General features: G+C 38.6%; 1 protein-coding gene across 3 annotated transcripts in view; it reads right to left on the reverse strand.

Annotated features, from left to right (window-relative positions):
- Window positions 1-18,720, reverse strand: part of DCBLD1 (discoidin, CUB and LCCL domain containing 1) — a 68,963-nt gene that overhangs the window by 11,973 nt on the left and 38,270 nt on the right. For all 3 annotated transcript variants that reach the window (XM_061207096.1, XM_061207097.1, XM_061207098.1), the window contains exons 5-6: window positions 16,878-16,950; window positions 3,353-3,486 (exon numbers count right to left, since the gene is read on the reverse strand). In XM_061207096.1, coding sequence (XP_061063079.1) covers window positions 3,353-3,486; window positions 16,878-16,950 — 207 coding nt within the window. The remainder of the gene's footprint in view (window positions 1-3,352; window positions 3,487-16,877; window positions 16,951-18,720) is intronic.

Raw genomic sequence — 18,720 nt, forward strand, 5'->3', positions numbered from 1 at the left:
TTCTATAGGTAAATAAGCTTCCTCTTTGAAATCCCCCTAGGGAAAATGGGGTTCTAAGGCATTCACACATTAGGGTGAATGAATTCAGTCAGATTCCAGGAACTGCCAGCCTTCCCAGAGGGCTGTAGAAGCAATCAGGAATAGTCTGAGGTAAACAAAGAAAAGCCTTCCCTGCAGATGGTTTGAGCCATCATCCTCTGTGTGAGGTCAATCGCTCTTCCTGATTCCATTCTGGTCTCCTCAGATCAAGGAAGTGACCTGACCCGGGATGAATCCCAGAAGAACCCTAGATATTTACTTTAGGGACCACTTCTTCCTCAGCTGCAATGCTTCCTTCTGTGTTTCTTCCTGAACGCCAAACAATCATGTGTGGGAACAGAAGTTCAATGACCGCATGTACAGTGCTTCCCCAACAGCGAAACAGCACAGATCAAAACAACTGCTCCCTGAAGATCTGGGAATGGAAACGAGTGGAAGAGACTGTATGAGCACACAGTTTACTCTTTTCTGTTCAGTACAAAAAGATGGTGCCAAACCACAGAGCCAGATGGGAAAAGGGGCCTTGATATAATTCTAGACTTTCTGACTACTTCCACCAGAACAAAAATCAGACAATTAGTTCAAATAACTATATGGAATGTGGAGCAAAACTTTTCCTAATTCATTAATGGTTTAGATTTCTGGACTCTTATTTTTGCATCAAAGTTTAATATCAAATTATATAAAGTGACTTCATATGTATTAAGTCCAGTTGATGTAGCAGAATTGAGAACATTATGTCTACTTTTACTTAATAGTTTAAATAACTTTTCTTCAGAAGTAAAATAAAATCCAAGTAGTACAAGTTAAACTTTTTACTATCCTATTTTTCTACAAAAGAAGCATTCAAATGTATTCAAACATAGGCAAGAGAGTCCAAAAACAGATTTAGAGCCAAAGGCCAGTTCTTTGTTCCTATTTGGAGACAGCAGCACCTAACAAATCTAGGCCACAGCTTGATACCTTCCTGAAACAGCACCTTATTATCAATAGAGCAAACAATAAAAAAACATAAAAAGAAATAGATCCTCCCAATGTTCATTGCAGCACTATTTACAACAGCCAAGAGATGCAAGCAACCTAAATGCCCATTGACAGAGGAATGGATAAAGATGTGGTACATATATACAGTGGAATATTACTCAGCCATAAAAAAGAATGAGATAATGCTATTTGCAGCAATATGGATGGACCTAGAGATTATCATACTAAGTGAAGTAAGTCAGAAAAAGACAAATATATGATATCACTCATATGTGGGATCTGATTTTAAAAAATGATACAAATGTGAGATCTGATTTTAAAAAATGATACAAATGAACTTATTTACAAAACAGAAACAACCTTACAGATATCTGAAACAAACTTATGGTTACAAAGGGGAAACTTGGGGGGTAGGGATAATTCAGGAGCTTGGGATGAACATACACACACTACTATACATAAGATAGATAACCAACAAGGACCTACTGTATAACACAGGGAACTCTATTCTGTGATAACCTATATGAGAAAAGTATCTAAAAAAGAATGACTATATGTATATGTATAACTGAATCACTTTGCTGTAGACCTGAAACTAACACAACATTGTAAATCAACTATACTCCAATAAAATTAAAAAAAAAAAAAATCCTCAAACGTCAAAGTCAAGCAGACATTTAAAGCTTACTGTGCATAAGCAATCACTCTTACTATAAGTCAGGATATAAATATATAAATCAGGATATAAATTTTAATGTCCCAAAGAGTTTGAGGCAAGTACATAAGTGAAAAAAATGTAGGGCTTCCCTGGTGGCGCAGTGGTTAAGAATCCGCCTGCCAATGCAGGGGACACAGGTTCGAGCCCTGGTCCAGGAAGATCCCACATGCCGTGGAGCAACTAAGCCTGTGCGCCACAACTACTGAGCCTGCGCTCTAGAGCCTGCAAGCCACAACTACTGAAGCCCACGCACCTAGAATCCGTGCTCTGCAACAAGAGAAGCCACTGCAGTGAGAAGCCCGTGCACCGCAACGAAGAGTAGCCCCCGCTCACTGCAACTAGAGAAAGCCCACGCGCAGCAACAAAGACGCAATGCAACCAAAAATAAATAAATAAAATTAAATCTTAAAAAAATGTATATACATATGTGTGTGCATATATGTAAGTATATATAATACATGTGTATATATTATAAAATTGTATGTATGTAAATAGTATGTGTGTACACATACATGTGCATATATGTCAGCCGTATCTGAAGATTCTGCATCCCCAGATTCAACCAACCACAGAGTTAAAATATTCAGAAAAAAAAAAAAATTCCAGAAAATTCCAAGAAATAAAATTGGAATTTGCCACATGCTGGCACCTATTTACACAACATTTACATTGTATTTACAACTATTTACATATCATTTACATTGTATTAGGTATAAATAATCTAGAGATGATTTAAAGTACATGGGAGGATGTGCATAGTTACATGTAAAGATTATGCCATTTTATATAAGGGACTTGAGCATCCGTGGATTTTGGTATCCACGGGGGTCCTGGAACCAATCCCCAAGGACACCAACTGTACAGTGGCTCCAGGAGCACTGTTCCCTCACTAGGCAGCCATCCATTCCAAAGCGAGTGTCCCTCTGGACCATTCCAAGCTGCCTGTTTATACTGGTGGACAGCTGGATCACAAGGCTGGCCTATTTTAGTTCAAACAGCTCTAGTTTTCCACTCTAGAAGCTGAGGAAACCTGAAAGCATTAAAAGCTGAGGTGGAAGTGTTTAAAGCAATTGACATACTTTTTTCTTATGAAGCTAAAAGATCATAGGATAACACAGAACAGAGAAGTTAACAATGTTAAAAAAAAAAAAAAAAAAGCCATCTTTTTTTCACTTCCCAACTATTATTCATCCTTAAGAGACTGTCTCTAGGGATCCTCTAGGGAGTTCAGTGGCTCTGCTGGGTTTATTTCAGTCCCTTATCTCCTTCAGTATCTTTGGTGATATTGGTGATGATCAGTAATTTACAGAATCAGGAAAAACTAGAGAGGAATAAGCTTTATCCCCTCCCCCTGGAGCACCCGAGAGTAGAATGCTCCTCTGTCCTGGGGCTTCAGATGTGTGCTATTCTAACTTATTTGTCAGTGAGCTTTTTTATTGCTGCATTTGTCTTCCACACTGACAGCATAAATGCTGCTCTAAGCAGTCACACACATTTTTCCCAGTTGACATGCCCTTGGTATCACATGCCTGCAGCCTTTTCCAGACTGTGAGCTGATGACTTGTGCCCGCGGGGTTACCTTCCACTCGGAACAAAAGGCAAAGTACTTACTGCCTTGACAGCACACCATTGGCCAGGATCCCTTCGTATCGACTCAAGCCTCTGCGCAGAAGCACATCAATCTGACCGCCCACTTCATCTGCAATTACTCCTGCATGGATGGCGGCTTTGCATAGTAAAGAGGTCTGAAACACAGCAACATCCCACTTACAAATGGCTCAACAATACATCTGAAATATAGCGGGAGCTTTACATTTTGTTACAACTTGTGCTCAGGATCCCTATTTGACCCCTGACATGGCTAAATTATAATTCAGTTAAATAAAAAGTAGAAGGGGGTGGAAAAAATTATTGGCTAACTATCTCAGAATGACATCAGAGTCATTCTATTTATGCCGAGGAACCTGGGAACCCTTCCACTAGGGAGGAAGGAAGGGAGATAATTTACAGTATTCATGGCTCCCCAGTGAGTAACGCCTCCCGGTGGTGTGGTCATCTCCCATACAGACTCTGAACTGGGCCCTGGCGCTTGCTTTGTTCTGCTGCAGGTAACGTGGCCCAGCAAACTGCCACACATGTCAGCGAGGCCACCTTAGACTCCCACCCCAGATGACCTGCCACACGACTGCAGCTGCAGGCGCAATTCTAGGTAAAGGAAGCTTAAGAACCAACCAGCCCACACTGCCGACCCACAAACTCATCAGCAAAGAAAATGGTTGTCATTCTAAGCCACTAAGTTTGGGGGTGACTTGTTCAGCAAGAATAGATAACAGTTTCTTACATTCGCTTTACTAAATATACATACTGAGGATCATTTGAAAACGTGAACCTTCCATACCATAGCTTCATTTTAAAATTAGAGGTTTAACAAGGCATCAAAACCAAAATGGTAGTGTCAGCCACAGAACACTGAATAAAACAGAAAACTTCATGAAGGTCTCAGAGTGATGACAAGCAACCCAGGGCCCAAGACCTCCACCTCAATTCCTGAATCTCCTCTGAGCGGGTCAAACAGCTGGCACCCGCTCAGCCCTCCAAGGCTGCTGGCTGGTGTCACAAACCCAGCAGGGGTACCTGGCTGGCTCTGATTAGCAGGGGACCCTGTGGTTGAAAGTGCGACTGCAGGAAGAAGTGGAACTGTTCCACCGGGTGCCCAGGCCCGTACGTCCCCTCGAGCACAGACCCGTGGGGGAGGGTGATTAGGTATTTAGCCCAGGACTGAGGGGCCGAGAGGATCTTTTCCTAAATAAATTTTAGCAATGCCTTGCTTCTCTGCAATGGCTAGTGCCGAAAAGAGAAAAGCAGCTCATGAAATTGTGTTTCAATAACTGAACTTGGGAGTTTCTCTTTGTGTTAATGACAACACTGTTTACCTTACTGCAGTGGAAAGTTTTCCTTAGATTTAGGTTACAATATTAGGAGGACCAGTGAGACCAACTGTGTTTTGCAACTAATGTGGTTGCAATAAAATTGAGAACTTTTGTGATCTTTAACGTAGAGAGCTCATACTTCCCAAACTAGATTAGATTTGGCAAAGGGAGTCAGTTTTGCAATGACTGCTATCATAGTGAAAAAAGGGGGAGGATTTCATGACAGAGAAGAAATATGAGAATGCTGAAACTGATGCAGATACTACCCTTCTTGATTTGGGGGGAAAAAAAGAAGAATTAGAAGAGAAAGATAGTACTCTTTAAAGAGGCAGCTTGCATTTTCATTTTTTCTGAATTTTCTTAAAAAGGTTTCTTATTACTGTTTTAGACTCTTAGGGTACAAAATAGAGGAGCTAGCTGTAAAAGTCCTGGATTTAAATTCAGCAATTTAGCTCATCATCCTGACTCTGCCTCTAACTCTACCAGGTGTGCTTAAGTCACCTCCCTGCTCTGGACCTGGCTTCCCAATTCATCTTCACAATGAAAACGCTGGACTGGGTGATGTCTAGAATCACCTTGTGATTCTAAAGGGCACCCTGTGTACCTCTTATAGGGTCCATGCAGGCCTGCCTCCCTCTCTCAGCCCCAAATGAAAAACAAAGTGGTCGGCTGGGCAGCTATTCCCTTGTCCCTAGAATCACCTGGCTTCCTTGGAATTCAGTCTGGGGATGGGATGGTCTTCATCCCAGCATCCCTGCCCTGTGTGTAGAGCTCTCACTGGACTTGGCATGTACAAGGGCCTCCATGGTAACAAGAGGACAGATTCACAGGCCAACAAGCAACACGACCTATCAGCTTCATTGCCCAACAGATATTCTCATTTCCCACAGTCCCCAGCATTGAGGGAACCCAGTGGTATGTGCCCCTTTTATGGAGTTTATTTCATTGCATTATTGCATGTTAAATTACACCTATTTATTTAATATTTTTTCATAATATTAAATGCAGGCCATAGGATACATCCCCAAGAGAATAACCACCAGCTCTGGCTATCATATTATTATAATAAAATTATCAGCCCTTTCCTGAGTTATTTCCTTAAAAAAATCACTCGCTCACCCACTAACTTAAATAAAATTGATGTTTTCTAAAGTTGGGGCTTTTTTGGTATCAATTTTTAAAATTCACATTCACTGAACCTGCTTTTTAAACATTTCCTTTTGAACAGTAGATTTATACTTTATTTTCTAGCTATTTTGAGGTCTAAACCTCACCGAAATGTAAATATAGGAAAGCCTATGTTAATTAGTGATTGCCTTAAACAAACAAAATAATTTAAATGTAATTCTTCAGGGAAGGGAATGCAATGGACACGTGAGGAGAACACATGCAAGACTCATGAACTTGAAGGTTGATGGAACTAAACACCCCTGAAGTTCACTGAGCCATAAAAGATGGCCAAGCAGATCAGCATGAGAAGACAACTCTCAAAGTAGTTATCAAATCATCCCAGGATTGGAGTATTTTCTTAAGTCCTCCTTTAGGAAAAATCCATTTGCACGAAAAAGTATTGACAAGGTATTAAAATAAAATGTAATATAAACGTTTTAGGGGGAAGGCACCTCTGCTAACCTGATAGTCGTGTTGCTGAATTGCCTGGGTCCACCTCTGCGTTCAACCAGTAAGTCTCTCCATGACCTCCTCCAGCTGGATTTTAGCTTGGACAAACCACTCTCCCTGCCCCACTGTTGGTCCACCACGTGAAAGAATGATTACTGTGTGGCTGGCAGGGCCCTGGTGCTCCGGCCGCGTGTCAAGCCTGAGCCTCTGACGTGGGAGAGCCGAGTTCAGGACATTGGTCCACCAGAGACCTCCCTGCCCCTCGTAATATCAAACGGCAAAAGCTGTCCCACAGATCTCCATCTCAACGCTAAGACCCAGCTCGACTCAAGGACCAGCAAGCTACAGTGCTGGACACCCTATGCCAAACAACTAGCAAGACAGGAATACAACCCCACCCATTAGCAGAGAGGCTGCCTAAAATCAAAATAAGGTCACAGACACCCCAAAACACACCACCAGATGTGGACCTACCCACCAGAAAGACAAGATCCAGCCTCATCCACCAGAACACAGGCACCAGTCCCCTCCACCAGGAAGCCTACAAAACACACTGTACCAACCTAACCCACTGGGGGCAGACACCAAAAACAACGGGAACTACAAACCTGCAGCCTGCAAAAAGGAGACCCCACACACAATAAGGTAAGCAAAATGAGAAGACAGAGAAATACCCAGCAGATGAAGGAGCAAGGTAAAAACCCACCAGACCAAACAAATGAAGAGGAAATAGGCAGTCTACCTGAAAAAGAATTCAGAGTAATGATAGTAAAGATGATCCAAAATCTTGGAAATAGAATGGAGAAAATACAAGAAACGTTTAACAAGGATCTAGAAGAACTAAAGAGCAAACAAACAATGATGAACAACACAATAAATGAAATTTAAAATTCTCTAGAAGGAATCAATAGCGGAATAACTGAGGCACAAGAATGGATAAGTGACCTGGAAGATTAAATAGTGGAAATAACTACTGCAGAGCAGAATAAAGAAAAAAGAATGAAAAGAATTGAGGACAGTCTCAGAGACCTCTGGGACAACGTTAAACGCAACAACATTCAAAATATAGGGGTCCCAGAGGAAGATGAGAAAAAGAAAGGGACTGAGAAATATTTGAAGAGATTATAGTTGAAAACTTCCCTAATATGGGAAAGGAAATAGTCAATCAAGTCCAGGAAGCGCAGAGAGTCCCATACAGGATAAATCCAAAGAGAAACACACCAAGACACATATTAATCAAACTATCAAAAATTAAATTCAAAGAAAAAATATTAAAAGCAGCGAGGAAAAAGCAACACATAACATACAAGGGAATCCCCATGAGGTTAACAGCTGATCTTTCAGCAGAAACTCTGCAAGCCAGAAGGGAGTGACAAGACATATTTATAGTGATGAAAGGGAAAAACCTACAACCAAGATTACCCAGCAAGGATCTCATTCTTCGATGGAGAAATTAAAACCTTTACAGACAAGCAAAAGTTAAAAGAGTTCAGCACCACCAAACCAGCTTTACAACAAATGCTAAAGGAACTTCTCTAGACAGGAAACACAAGAGAAGGAAAAGACCTACAATAACAAACCCAAAACAATTAAGAAAATGGTAATAGGAACATACATATCGATAATTACCTTAAATGGAAATGGATTAAATGCTCCAACCAAAAGACATAGACTGGCTGAATGGATACAAAAACAAGACCCGTATATATGCTGTCTACAAGAGACCCTCTTCAGACCTAGGCACACATCCAGACTGAAAGTGAGGGGATGGAAAAAGATATTCCATGCAAATGGAAATGAAAAGAAAGCTGGAGCAACAATTCTCATATCAGACAAAATAGACTTTAAAATAAAGACTATTACAAGAGACAAAGAAGGACACTACATAATGATCGAGGGATCAATCCAAGAAGGTATAACAATTATAAATATTTATGCACCCAACACAGGAGCACCTCAATACATAAGGCAAATGCTAACAGCCATAAAAGGGGAAATCGACATTAACACAATCATAATCATAGTAGGGTACTTTAACACCCCACTTTCACCAATGGACAGATCAAATGAAAATAAATAAGGAAACACAAGCTTTAAATGATACATTAAACAAGATGGACTTAATTGATATTTATAGGACATTCCATCCAAAAACAACAGAATACACTTTTTTCTCAAGTGCACACGGAACATTCTCCAGGATAGATCATATCTTGGGTCACAAATCAAGCCTTGGTAAATTTAAGAAAATTGAAATCATATCAAGTATCTTTTCCAACCACAACACTATGAGACTAGATATCAATTACAGGAAAAAATCTGTAAGAAATACAAACAAATGGAGGCTAAACAATATGCTACTAAATAACCAAGAGATCACTGAAGAAATCAAAGAGGAAATAAAAAAATACCTAGAAACAAATGACAATGAAAACATGATGGCCCAAAACCTATGGGATGCAGCAAAAGCAGTTCTAAGGGGGAAGTTTATAGCAATACAATCCTACCTCAAGAAACAAGAAAAATCTCAAATAAACAACCTAACCTTACACCTAAAGCAATTAGAGAAAGAATAACAAAAAAACCCAAAGTTATCAGAAGGAAAGAAATCATAAAGATCAGATCAGAAATAAATGAAAAAGAAATGAAGGAAACAATAGCAAAGATCAATAAAACTAAAAGCTGGTTCGTTGAGAAGACAAACAAAATTGATCAACCATTAGCCAGACTCATCACGAAAAAAGGGAGAAGACTCAAATTAGAAATGAAAGAGGAGAAATTACAACAGACACTGCAGAAATACAAGGGCTCATGAGAGATTACTACAAGCAACTATATGCCAATAAAATGGACAACCTGGAAGAAATGGACAAATTCTTAGAAAAGCACAACCTTCCGAGGCTGAACCAGGAAGAAATAGAAAATATGAACAGACCAATCACAAGCACTGAAATTGAAACTGTGATTAAAAATCTTCCAACAAACAAAACCCCAGGACCAGATGGTTTCACAGGCGAATTCTATGAAACATTTAGAGAAGAGCTAACACCTGTCCTTCTCAAACTCTTCCAAAATATAGCAGAGGGAGGAACACTCCCAAACTCATTCTACAAAGCCACCATCACCCTGATACCAAAACCAGACAAAGATGTCACAAACAAACAAAACTACAGGCCAATATCACTGCTGAACATAGATGCAAAAATCCTCAACAAAATACTAGCAAACAGAATCCAACAGCACATTAAAAGGATCATACACCATGATAAGTGGGATTTATCCCAGGATTGCAAGGATTCTTCAATATACACAAATCAGTCAATGGGATACACCATATTAACAAATTGAAGGAGAAAAACCATATGATCATCTCAATAGATGCAGAAAAAGCTTTTGACAAAATTCAACACCAATTTATGATAAAAACCCTCCAGAAAGTAGGCATAGAGGGAACTTACCTCAACATAATAAAGGCCATATATGAGAAACTCACAGCCAACACTGTTCTCAATGGTGAAAAACTGAAACCATTTCCACTAAGATCAGGAACAAGACAAGGTTGACCACTCTCACTACTATTATTCAACATAGTTTTGGAAGTTTTAGCCACAGTAATCAGAGGAGAAAAAGAAATAAAGGGAATCCAAGTTGGAAAAGAAGAAATAAAGCTGTCACTGTTTGCAGATGACATGATACTATACATAGAGAATCCTAAAGATGCTACCAGAAAACTACTAGAGCTAATCAATGAATTTGGTAAAGTAGCAGGATACAAAATTAATGCACAGAAATCTCTTGCATTCCTATACACTAATGATGAAAAATCAGAAAGAGAAATTAAGGAAACACTCCCATTTACCAATGCAAGAAAAAGAATAAAATACCTAGGAATAAACCTACCTAAGGAGACAAAAGACCTGTATGCAGAAAACCATAAGACACTGATGAAAGAAATTAAGATGATACAAACAGATGGAGAGATATACCATGTTCTTGGATTGGAAGAAGCAACATTGTGAAAATGATTATACTACCCAAAGCAATCTATGGATTCAATGCAATCCCTATCAAACTACCACTGGCATTTTTCCCAGAAGTAGAACAAAAAATTTCACAATTTGTATGGAAACGGAAAAGACCCCGAATAGCCAAAGCAATCTTGAGAAAGAAAAATGGAGCTGGAGGAATCAGGCTTCCTGACTTCAGACTACACTACAAAGCTACAGTAATCAAGACAGTATGGTACTGGCACAAAAACAGAAATATACATCAATGGAACAGAATAGAAAGCACAGAGATAAACCCACGCACCTATGGTCACCTTATCTTTGATAAAAGAGGGAAGAATACACAATGGGGAAAAGACAGCCTCTTCAATAAGTGGTGCTGGGAAAACTGGACAGAGGCATGTAAAAGAATGAAATTAGAACACTCCCTAACACCATACACAAAAATAAACTCAAAATGGATTAAAGACCTAAATGTAAGGCCAGACACTATAAAACTCTTAGAGGAAAACATAGGAAGAACACTATGACATAAATCACAGCAAGATCCTTTTTGACCCACCTCCTAGAGAAATGGAAATAAAAACAAAAATAAACAAATGGGACCTAAGGAAACTTCAAAGCTTTTGCACAACAAAGGGAACCATAAACAAGACGAAAAGACAACCCTCAGAATGGGAGAAAATATTTGTAAACAAAGCAACTGACAAAGGATTAATCTCTAAAATATATAAACAGCTCATGCAGCTCAATATCAAATAAACAAACAACCCAATCCAAAAATGGGCAGAAGACCTAAATAGACCTTTCTCCAAAGAAGATATACAGATTGCCAACAAACACATGAAAAGATGCTCAGCATCACTAATCATTAGAGAAATGCAAATCAAAACTACAATGAGATATCATCTCACACCAGTCAGAATGGCCATCATCAAAAAATCTACAAACAATAAATGCTGTAGAGGGTGTGGAGAAAAGGGGACCTTTTCCCACCTTTGCACTGTTGGTGGGAATGTAAATTGATACAGCCACTATGGAGAACAGTATGGAGGTTCCTTAAAAAACTAAAAATAGAACTACCATATGACCCAGCAATCCCACTACTGGGCATATACCCTGAGAAAACCATAATTCAAAAAGAGTCATGTACCAAAATGTTCACTGCAGCTCTGTTTACAATAGCCAGGATATGGAAGCCACCTAAGTGTCCACCGACAGATGAATGGATAAAGAAGATGTGGCACATATATACAATGGAATATTACTCAGCCATAAAAGGAAACGAAATTGAGTTATTTGTAGTGAGGTGGATGGACCTAGAGCCTGTCATACAGAGTGAAGTAAGTCAGAAAGAGAAAAACAAATACCGTATGCTAACACATCTATATGGAATGTATAAAAAAAAAAAAAAAAAGAAGGTTCTGAAGAACCTAGGGGCAGGACAGGAATAAAGACGCAGACGTAGAGAATGGACTTGAGGACACGGGGAAGGGGAAGGGGAAGGGGAAGGGTTAGCTGGGACGAAGTGAGAGAGTGGCATGGACACATATACACTACCAAATGTAAAATAAATAGCTAGTGAGAAGCAGCCATATAGCACAGGGAGATCAGCTCGGTGCTTTGTGTCCACCTAGAGGGGTGGGATAAGGAGCGGGGGAGGGAGATGCAAGAGGGAGGGGATCTGGGGATATATGTATATGTATAGCTGATTCACTTGTTATACAGCAGCAACTAACACAACTATGTAAAGCACTTATCAATAAAGACGTTAAAAAAAAAGTAAACGTTTTAGACTGACTTTAATAAAACATGAAGAAAGCACACGTTTAAAATGTTGTTGGAGGGCTTCCCTGGTGGTGCAGTGGTTAAGAATCCGCCTGTCAATGCAGCGGACACGGGTTCGAGCCCTGGTCCAGGAAAATCCCACCTGCTGCGGAGCAACTAAGCCCGTGTGCCACAACCACTGAAGCCCACGTGCCTAGAGCCCGTGCTCCGCAACAGGAGAAGCCACCTCAATGAGAAGCCCGTGCACTGCAACGAAGAGTAGCCCCTGCTCGCCGCAACTAGAGAAAGCCCACGTGCAGCAACAAAGACTCAACGCAGCCAAAAATAAATAAATAAATAGATTAAAATGTTGGTGGGATGATGGTCAAATGTTAAATAATAAAAATATATTCCTCATTCTATCCTATGAATTGTTTCAGTGTTGCTGTAGTCTTCATAATTACCATGATGATAACATTTTCTTTAGGAAAGCAATACATTCATTATAGAAATTTTGGAAAATAGGAAAAAAATAAAATCACTCCTATTGTCATCAGTCAGAGACAATCACTCACCAACACAGTGTACTTACCTCTGGCTTGTTGTGGGTGTAGGCGATGGACTGGGTTTCTCCCTTTCTCCCCTAAACCAGGAGCACACTTTTTGCACTGTCTGCCTTTAATTTACAGTACTCCTTGAACATTTTTGGGGAATGGAGAATTACTGAAACGAGTGAGTTAAGGGATGTGTTCCACTTAAAAGCAGATGGTACAGTCAGCAGGCTTGGGAGAAGGTGCCAAGAGAAAACCTGTTCTGGGGGCTTTTTATTACTGGTTTCCAGGTGAGGCAGAGCTTAAAGAGAAGCCCATGGTTCTTAACCGGCATGGTAAGCCTACACCGTAAGATGCCTTAATTCACCAGTCAAGGAGGCAGAATCACAGCATCTTCAGAACTCTAAAAGATCTTTAAAGTTTTCTGCTGACACCTCCCGACAGACTGTCCCATTCTCCACCTACAGTACCTTCCATACACATACAGGCTGCCCTGGCGAATGGCTGTAACCTCTACACTGGACACTTCCAGTGATTAGGGCCTCACTGTTCCTTGAGACGTCCTATCCCATTTTGCATTGTTCAGCTATTCCTTATATGCCACAGAAATTGGCCTCCCTGATCCTGGTTCTGCCTTTTGAAACAACACAGAATGAACCAATTCTTTTTCTCTAATTACTCTTTAATTCATCCCATTTCTTCCCTGTGACAGAGCATCTGCTTCTTCAACAGCTTCTCTAGTAACTTGTTTTACAGATTCTGTCATCCTGACCAAGAGGATATGTTTAGGTTTTGCAAAGACCCTTCCAGAAAAGACTTGTTACAACTGAACATATTCCCTAAGAGGAAGATACCCTCGAGGAGAGACTCTAAGATAACCCGCATGATCTCTGCCTACTGGTATCCTCCCCTTGTGTAATCCCCTTAGGCGGGGGTGGGAGCTGTGGCTTTCTCCTAACTAATAGGATATGGCAAAGGTGATAGGACAGCACTCTCATGAAAACATTACATAAGATTGTAACCTGTCTTGCTGGGAGACTCCCTGGTTAGGAAACTCTCCATTGCTGGCTTTGATTAAAAAGCAAAAGCCTAAAAGCCTAAGCAATTGAAACTTGATCCTGTAGGCGGTGGTGACACCTTCAAAGTTTCCGAATAGGGAGAATAAGAAACTATCTAAATGAATCTAAGGGGAGGGGCAATATAGGGGTGGGGAATTAAGAGGTACAAACTATTAGGTATAAAATAAGCTACAAGGATATATTGTACAACATGGGGGATATAGCCAATATTTTACAATAACTATAAATGTAGTATAACCTTTAAAAATTGTGAGTCATCAATATCAAAAAAACAAACAACCCAATCCAAAAATGGGCAGAAGACCTAAATAGACATTTCTCCAAAGAAGACATACAGATTGCCAGCAAACACATGAAAGAATGCTCAACATCATTAATCATTAGAGAAATGCAAATCAAAACTACAATGAGATATCATCTCACACCAGTCAGAATGGCCATCATCAAAAAATCTACAAATAATAAATGCTGGAGAGGGTGTGGAGAAAAGGGAACCCTCTTGCACTGTTGGTGGGAATGTAAATTGATACAGCCACTATGGGGAACAGTATGGAGGTTCCTTAAAAAACTAAAAATAGAATTACCATATGATCCAGCAATCCCACTACTGGGCATATACCCTGAGAAAACCATGATTCAAAAAGAGTCATGTACCAAAATGTTCACTGCAGCTCTGTTTACAATAGCCAGGATATGGAAGCCACCTAAGTGTCCACCGACAGATGAATGGATAAAGAAGATGTGGCACATATATACAATGGAATATTACTCAGCCATAAAAAGAAACGAAATTGAGTTATTTGTAGTGAGGTGGATGGACCCAGAGTCTGTCATACAGAGTGAAGTAAGTCAGAAAGAGAAAAACAAATACAGTATGCTAACACATATATATGGAATCTAAGGAAAAAAAAAAAAGGTCATGAAGAACCTAGGGGCAAGATGGAAATAAAGACACAGACCCACCAGAGAATGGACTTGAGGATGTGGGGAGGGGGAAGGGTAAGCTGTGACAAAGTGAGACAGTGGCATGGACATATATACACTACCAAACATAAAATAGATAGCTAGTGGGAAGCAGCCGCATAGCACAGGGAGATCAGCTCGGTGCTTTGTGACCACCTAGAGAGGTGGGATAGGGAGGGTGGGAGGGAGGGAGATGCAAGAGGGAAGAGATATGGGAACATATGTATATGTGTAACTGATTCACTTTGTTATAAAGCAGAAACTAACACACCACTGTAAAGCAATTATACTCCAATAAAGATGTTAAAAAAAATTGTGAGTCACTATATTGTATACCTGTAACATAAAATATTATACAGTAACTATACATCAATAAAATTAAAAAAAATAAAGATGGTACATAGATGGCGGAGAGAAAATCATCAGAGGGAGAAAGAAGAAAAAAAAAGCAAGTAGCCATGTTGGGGAGGTCCACATGGTAAGGAGCTGAGGACAGCCTCCAACCAAAATCCAGGAAGAAACTGAGGTCCTCAATCCAACAATCCATCAGTAACTGAATGCTGCCAACACCATGTGAGCTTAGAAACAAATATTTTCCTAGTCAAGCCTCAGATGAAACTGCAGCCCCACTGACACCCTTGTGTCACCTTGGATACACCCTTGTGAGTGTCCCTCACTCAAACTCAGCAGGCCACGCTCAAACTCCTGACCCACAGAACATGAGAGAGAATACATGTGTTGTTTCAAGCTTCTAAGTTTTGGGTAATAGTCATGTAGCAATAGATATCTAATATACACACAGTATCAACATATACCAAAAAAAGACACTAATCAGACTTCTTTGAAGAGATAAGTTTTCAAAATACAAATTTTCCCTCCAGATGAAATCATACTGGAAGCAAATGGTGTAAAACCAGTTAGTGTGTCAAATAGGAAACCTGTTTGTTAGCACTTCCAGATCACGTACTGAGACCTACCACCCAGGAAACCATTAACCTGTTACTCTGAAAAAGAGAGCTCTGTCAAGAGGAGGTGAGATCAACAAATAAAGCAAGAAAGAAACAATGCTATTTCTCTTTCTGCATATAATTCTTAAGTTTCTTACACAGGACAGGAAAATAATAAATTAAAACTTTATATTGCTAGGGGGAGAAAACTATACCTCAACTTTTTAGTTCTTTTGGTTAATTTCCTGAAGTCATCTAGGACTTCAGCCTGTGCCGAGTATATTTTCAAATTGAGGTAGTGTAAATCATTTTAAGATTCAGTTTCTAGGCCAAGTAAATATCCTGTGTCAATCTTGTAAATTAAGACAACACAAGAAAAAGGAAACAAAGAGCAAAATCACAAAACCTGCTGCTTCCAGAGTCAGGATGTACTGAAAGCAAAATTAAAGCCAAGTTTTTTTCCTCCTGCTGGAGATATATGATTCATCTCCTAGAACATGTATGTTTTCCCCGTGCATAAAGAACTCTTAGAAAAGTTCCATCACTATATAGATTTTCACATTTCTAATAACTCAAGCCCCTTCCCATAAGCTATAAACCCAACTATTTTGAATAGCAAATTTTTAAAAATCAGATATCAGATTTCCAGGATAGAAATCTGTAAACAGTAAGAAATGAAGGATTGTGTATCTGGATATAAGATATATACTTTAGAAAAATGATTTCTTGTGAATTTATTTTTTTCTGGGAACAATTTATATCACCCAGAGAGTTTCAATAGGCATTAGAAATTGGAGGGCAAGGAGGGAGGGGAATAATATATATGAGCAGGGCATACAGCTTCACTGGTCCTAGATACAATGTCACTATTCTGTGATGTAAAATATTCATGTCCTTGGCTGTATTACATGAATCAACTGGAGCATTAAAATAAAGAAATAAATTATAACAAAAGGATGATCTCTTATAAAAATTGGATGGAATTATACCCTTAGGTATAATTAATATAAATATAATATAAATAATATAAAGGGTTTTGTTTACCATTTCATTTATAGTGTGCTTAACTGGAAATGCTAAAAATAGGAATGAATGCATGAATAACCTTGGTTTTTATACTTATTTCATTTATTCTCAGAAAAGAGAACTGTGCATCTATCTACAAAGTTTTATATCTTATTTGACTTTACTTTGTAAAGAATTTAGGCAGAGCAACAAGCACTAACTCTTTTTAATTTCCTCCCTGCCATAAAATTACCCTCAATTACTTACATCTCTATATCCATGCACCACATTCCCAGAAATATCTCCTGCTATGTCTCTACAACCAGCTGGGCAGAACTTGCTGGAAAAAAAATAAAGAGTTTATATTTTATTAGGTCATACTTAAATTAAAAAGTGTGAAATTATACTTAAAAGTGTTTTCTCTCCTCTATACAACATGCAGGAATATCTTTCTTTAATGACAAATCAGAAACCTGATTTGTGAAAACACAGATTTATCTAAAGTGTTCATCTGAAGGCAAGTTTTACACAATTATTTGTTTTATATCAAAATTCATTACAAACTCTATTAAACAATGAGCTGCCCTAAAGCATCTTAATTGATTTTAAGAGGTCCAAGAAATGTTAAGTAAAAAGGTAAAGTTTCTAAATACAGTATATATAGCATAATCTTGTTTTTATAAAAAGAAATGTTTAAATAACAATTTATGTTTTCTATGGATAAAAAGAAAACAAGGAAGAATATCTCTGGATTCTCTCTGAGTGTAGGAGTTTGAGAAACTATCACTTTCTGTGTTACTAACTGTGTGAATTTGGATTCACTCTAATAGCATTACCCAATTGGAACATAATGGAAGCCATACATGTTAATTTAAATATTCTAGTAGCCACATTAAAAAAATCAAAAGAAATAGGCAAAATTAATATTAATATTACTCATATATTCTATTTAACCTAATTATTCAAAATGTATCATTTCCACATGTAATGAACAGAAAAATTATCAAGATATTTCCAGTCTTTTTTTTTAAATAAGTCTTCAAAATCTGCAGTATATTTTATATTTAGAGCACACCTCAATTTGAATTAGTCAAGTTTAAATGCCTGGAGAGTGATGGTCTACATTAGTTATAAATTACTTTTGCAATCAGAAAAAAGGTGTATATTTTTTTCAGCTTTACTGGGGTATAGTTGACAAAAAAATTGTAAAATATTTAAAGTGTACATCATGATGATTTGATATACGTATACATTGTGAAAGAATTCCTCCCATCTAGTTAGTTAAACCCAGCCATCACCTCATACACACACACACACACACACACACACACACACACACACACACACGTACGTATATATATTTTTTTGGTGAGAATATTTAAGTTCTACTCTCTTAACAAATTTCAATTATACCATATGGTGCTATCAGCTATAGTCACCATATTATACATTAGATCCTCAGACCTTATTCATCTTTATAGCTGAAAGTTTATACCCTTTTATCAACCTTTCCCTATTTCCCCTAACCTCCAGCCCCCAGTAACTACTTTGTTTCTATTTGACTAAAAGAGGTATATTTAAAATTAGGATTTCACTTACTTAAGAGTCATTTTTCAAGAAATTTTTCAGAAACATGTCATGGCATATGGTATGGTTGGGTGTGGCTTAGGGTGTGTTGATCCAGGCTCTGTTACTACCTAACTAGCTGTGTGACCCCGAATATTGCATATAATCCCCCTTAAATTCAGTTTCCTCTTCTGTAGTTCCTTCAAGCATCAACATATCAATTGGCCAAGAGAGACAACCATACACCTAAAAAGACGTGCAAAAGGAAACTCAAAATATTATGTGAACATTGACAGCTTTAAAGATGAATGCCACAGGCCCTTGTTTCTATATATACCATATTACAATAATGTTTGCTTGGTTTGTTCAAGAAGAATGTACCAGCCCAAGCAGATTCCAAAATAGCAGTTGCTTTTATTTCATTTCCTCTCAGTTTCCTCCTGCTGACTTAGCAAATTAGATGTGTAACAGAATCTAATTATCAAAACTACCCAAATAAATGGTTCATAATTCTTCCCCATTGACCTAATGGAATCCAGCACTA

Source organism: Eubalaena glacialis, chromosome 12, assembly GCF_028564815.1.
Source record: "Eubalaena glacialis isolate mEubGla1 chromosome 12, mEubGla1.1.hap2.+ XY, whole genome shotgun sequence".
Taxonomy (NCBI): domain Eukaryota; kingdom Metazoa; phylum Chordata; class Mammalia; order Artiodactyla; family Balaenidae; genus Eubalaena; species Eubalaena glacialis.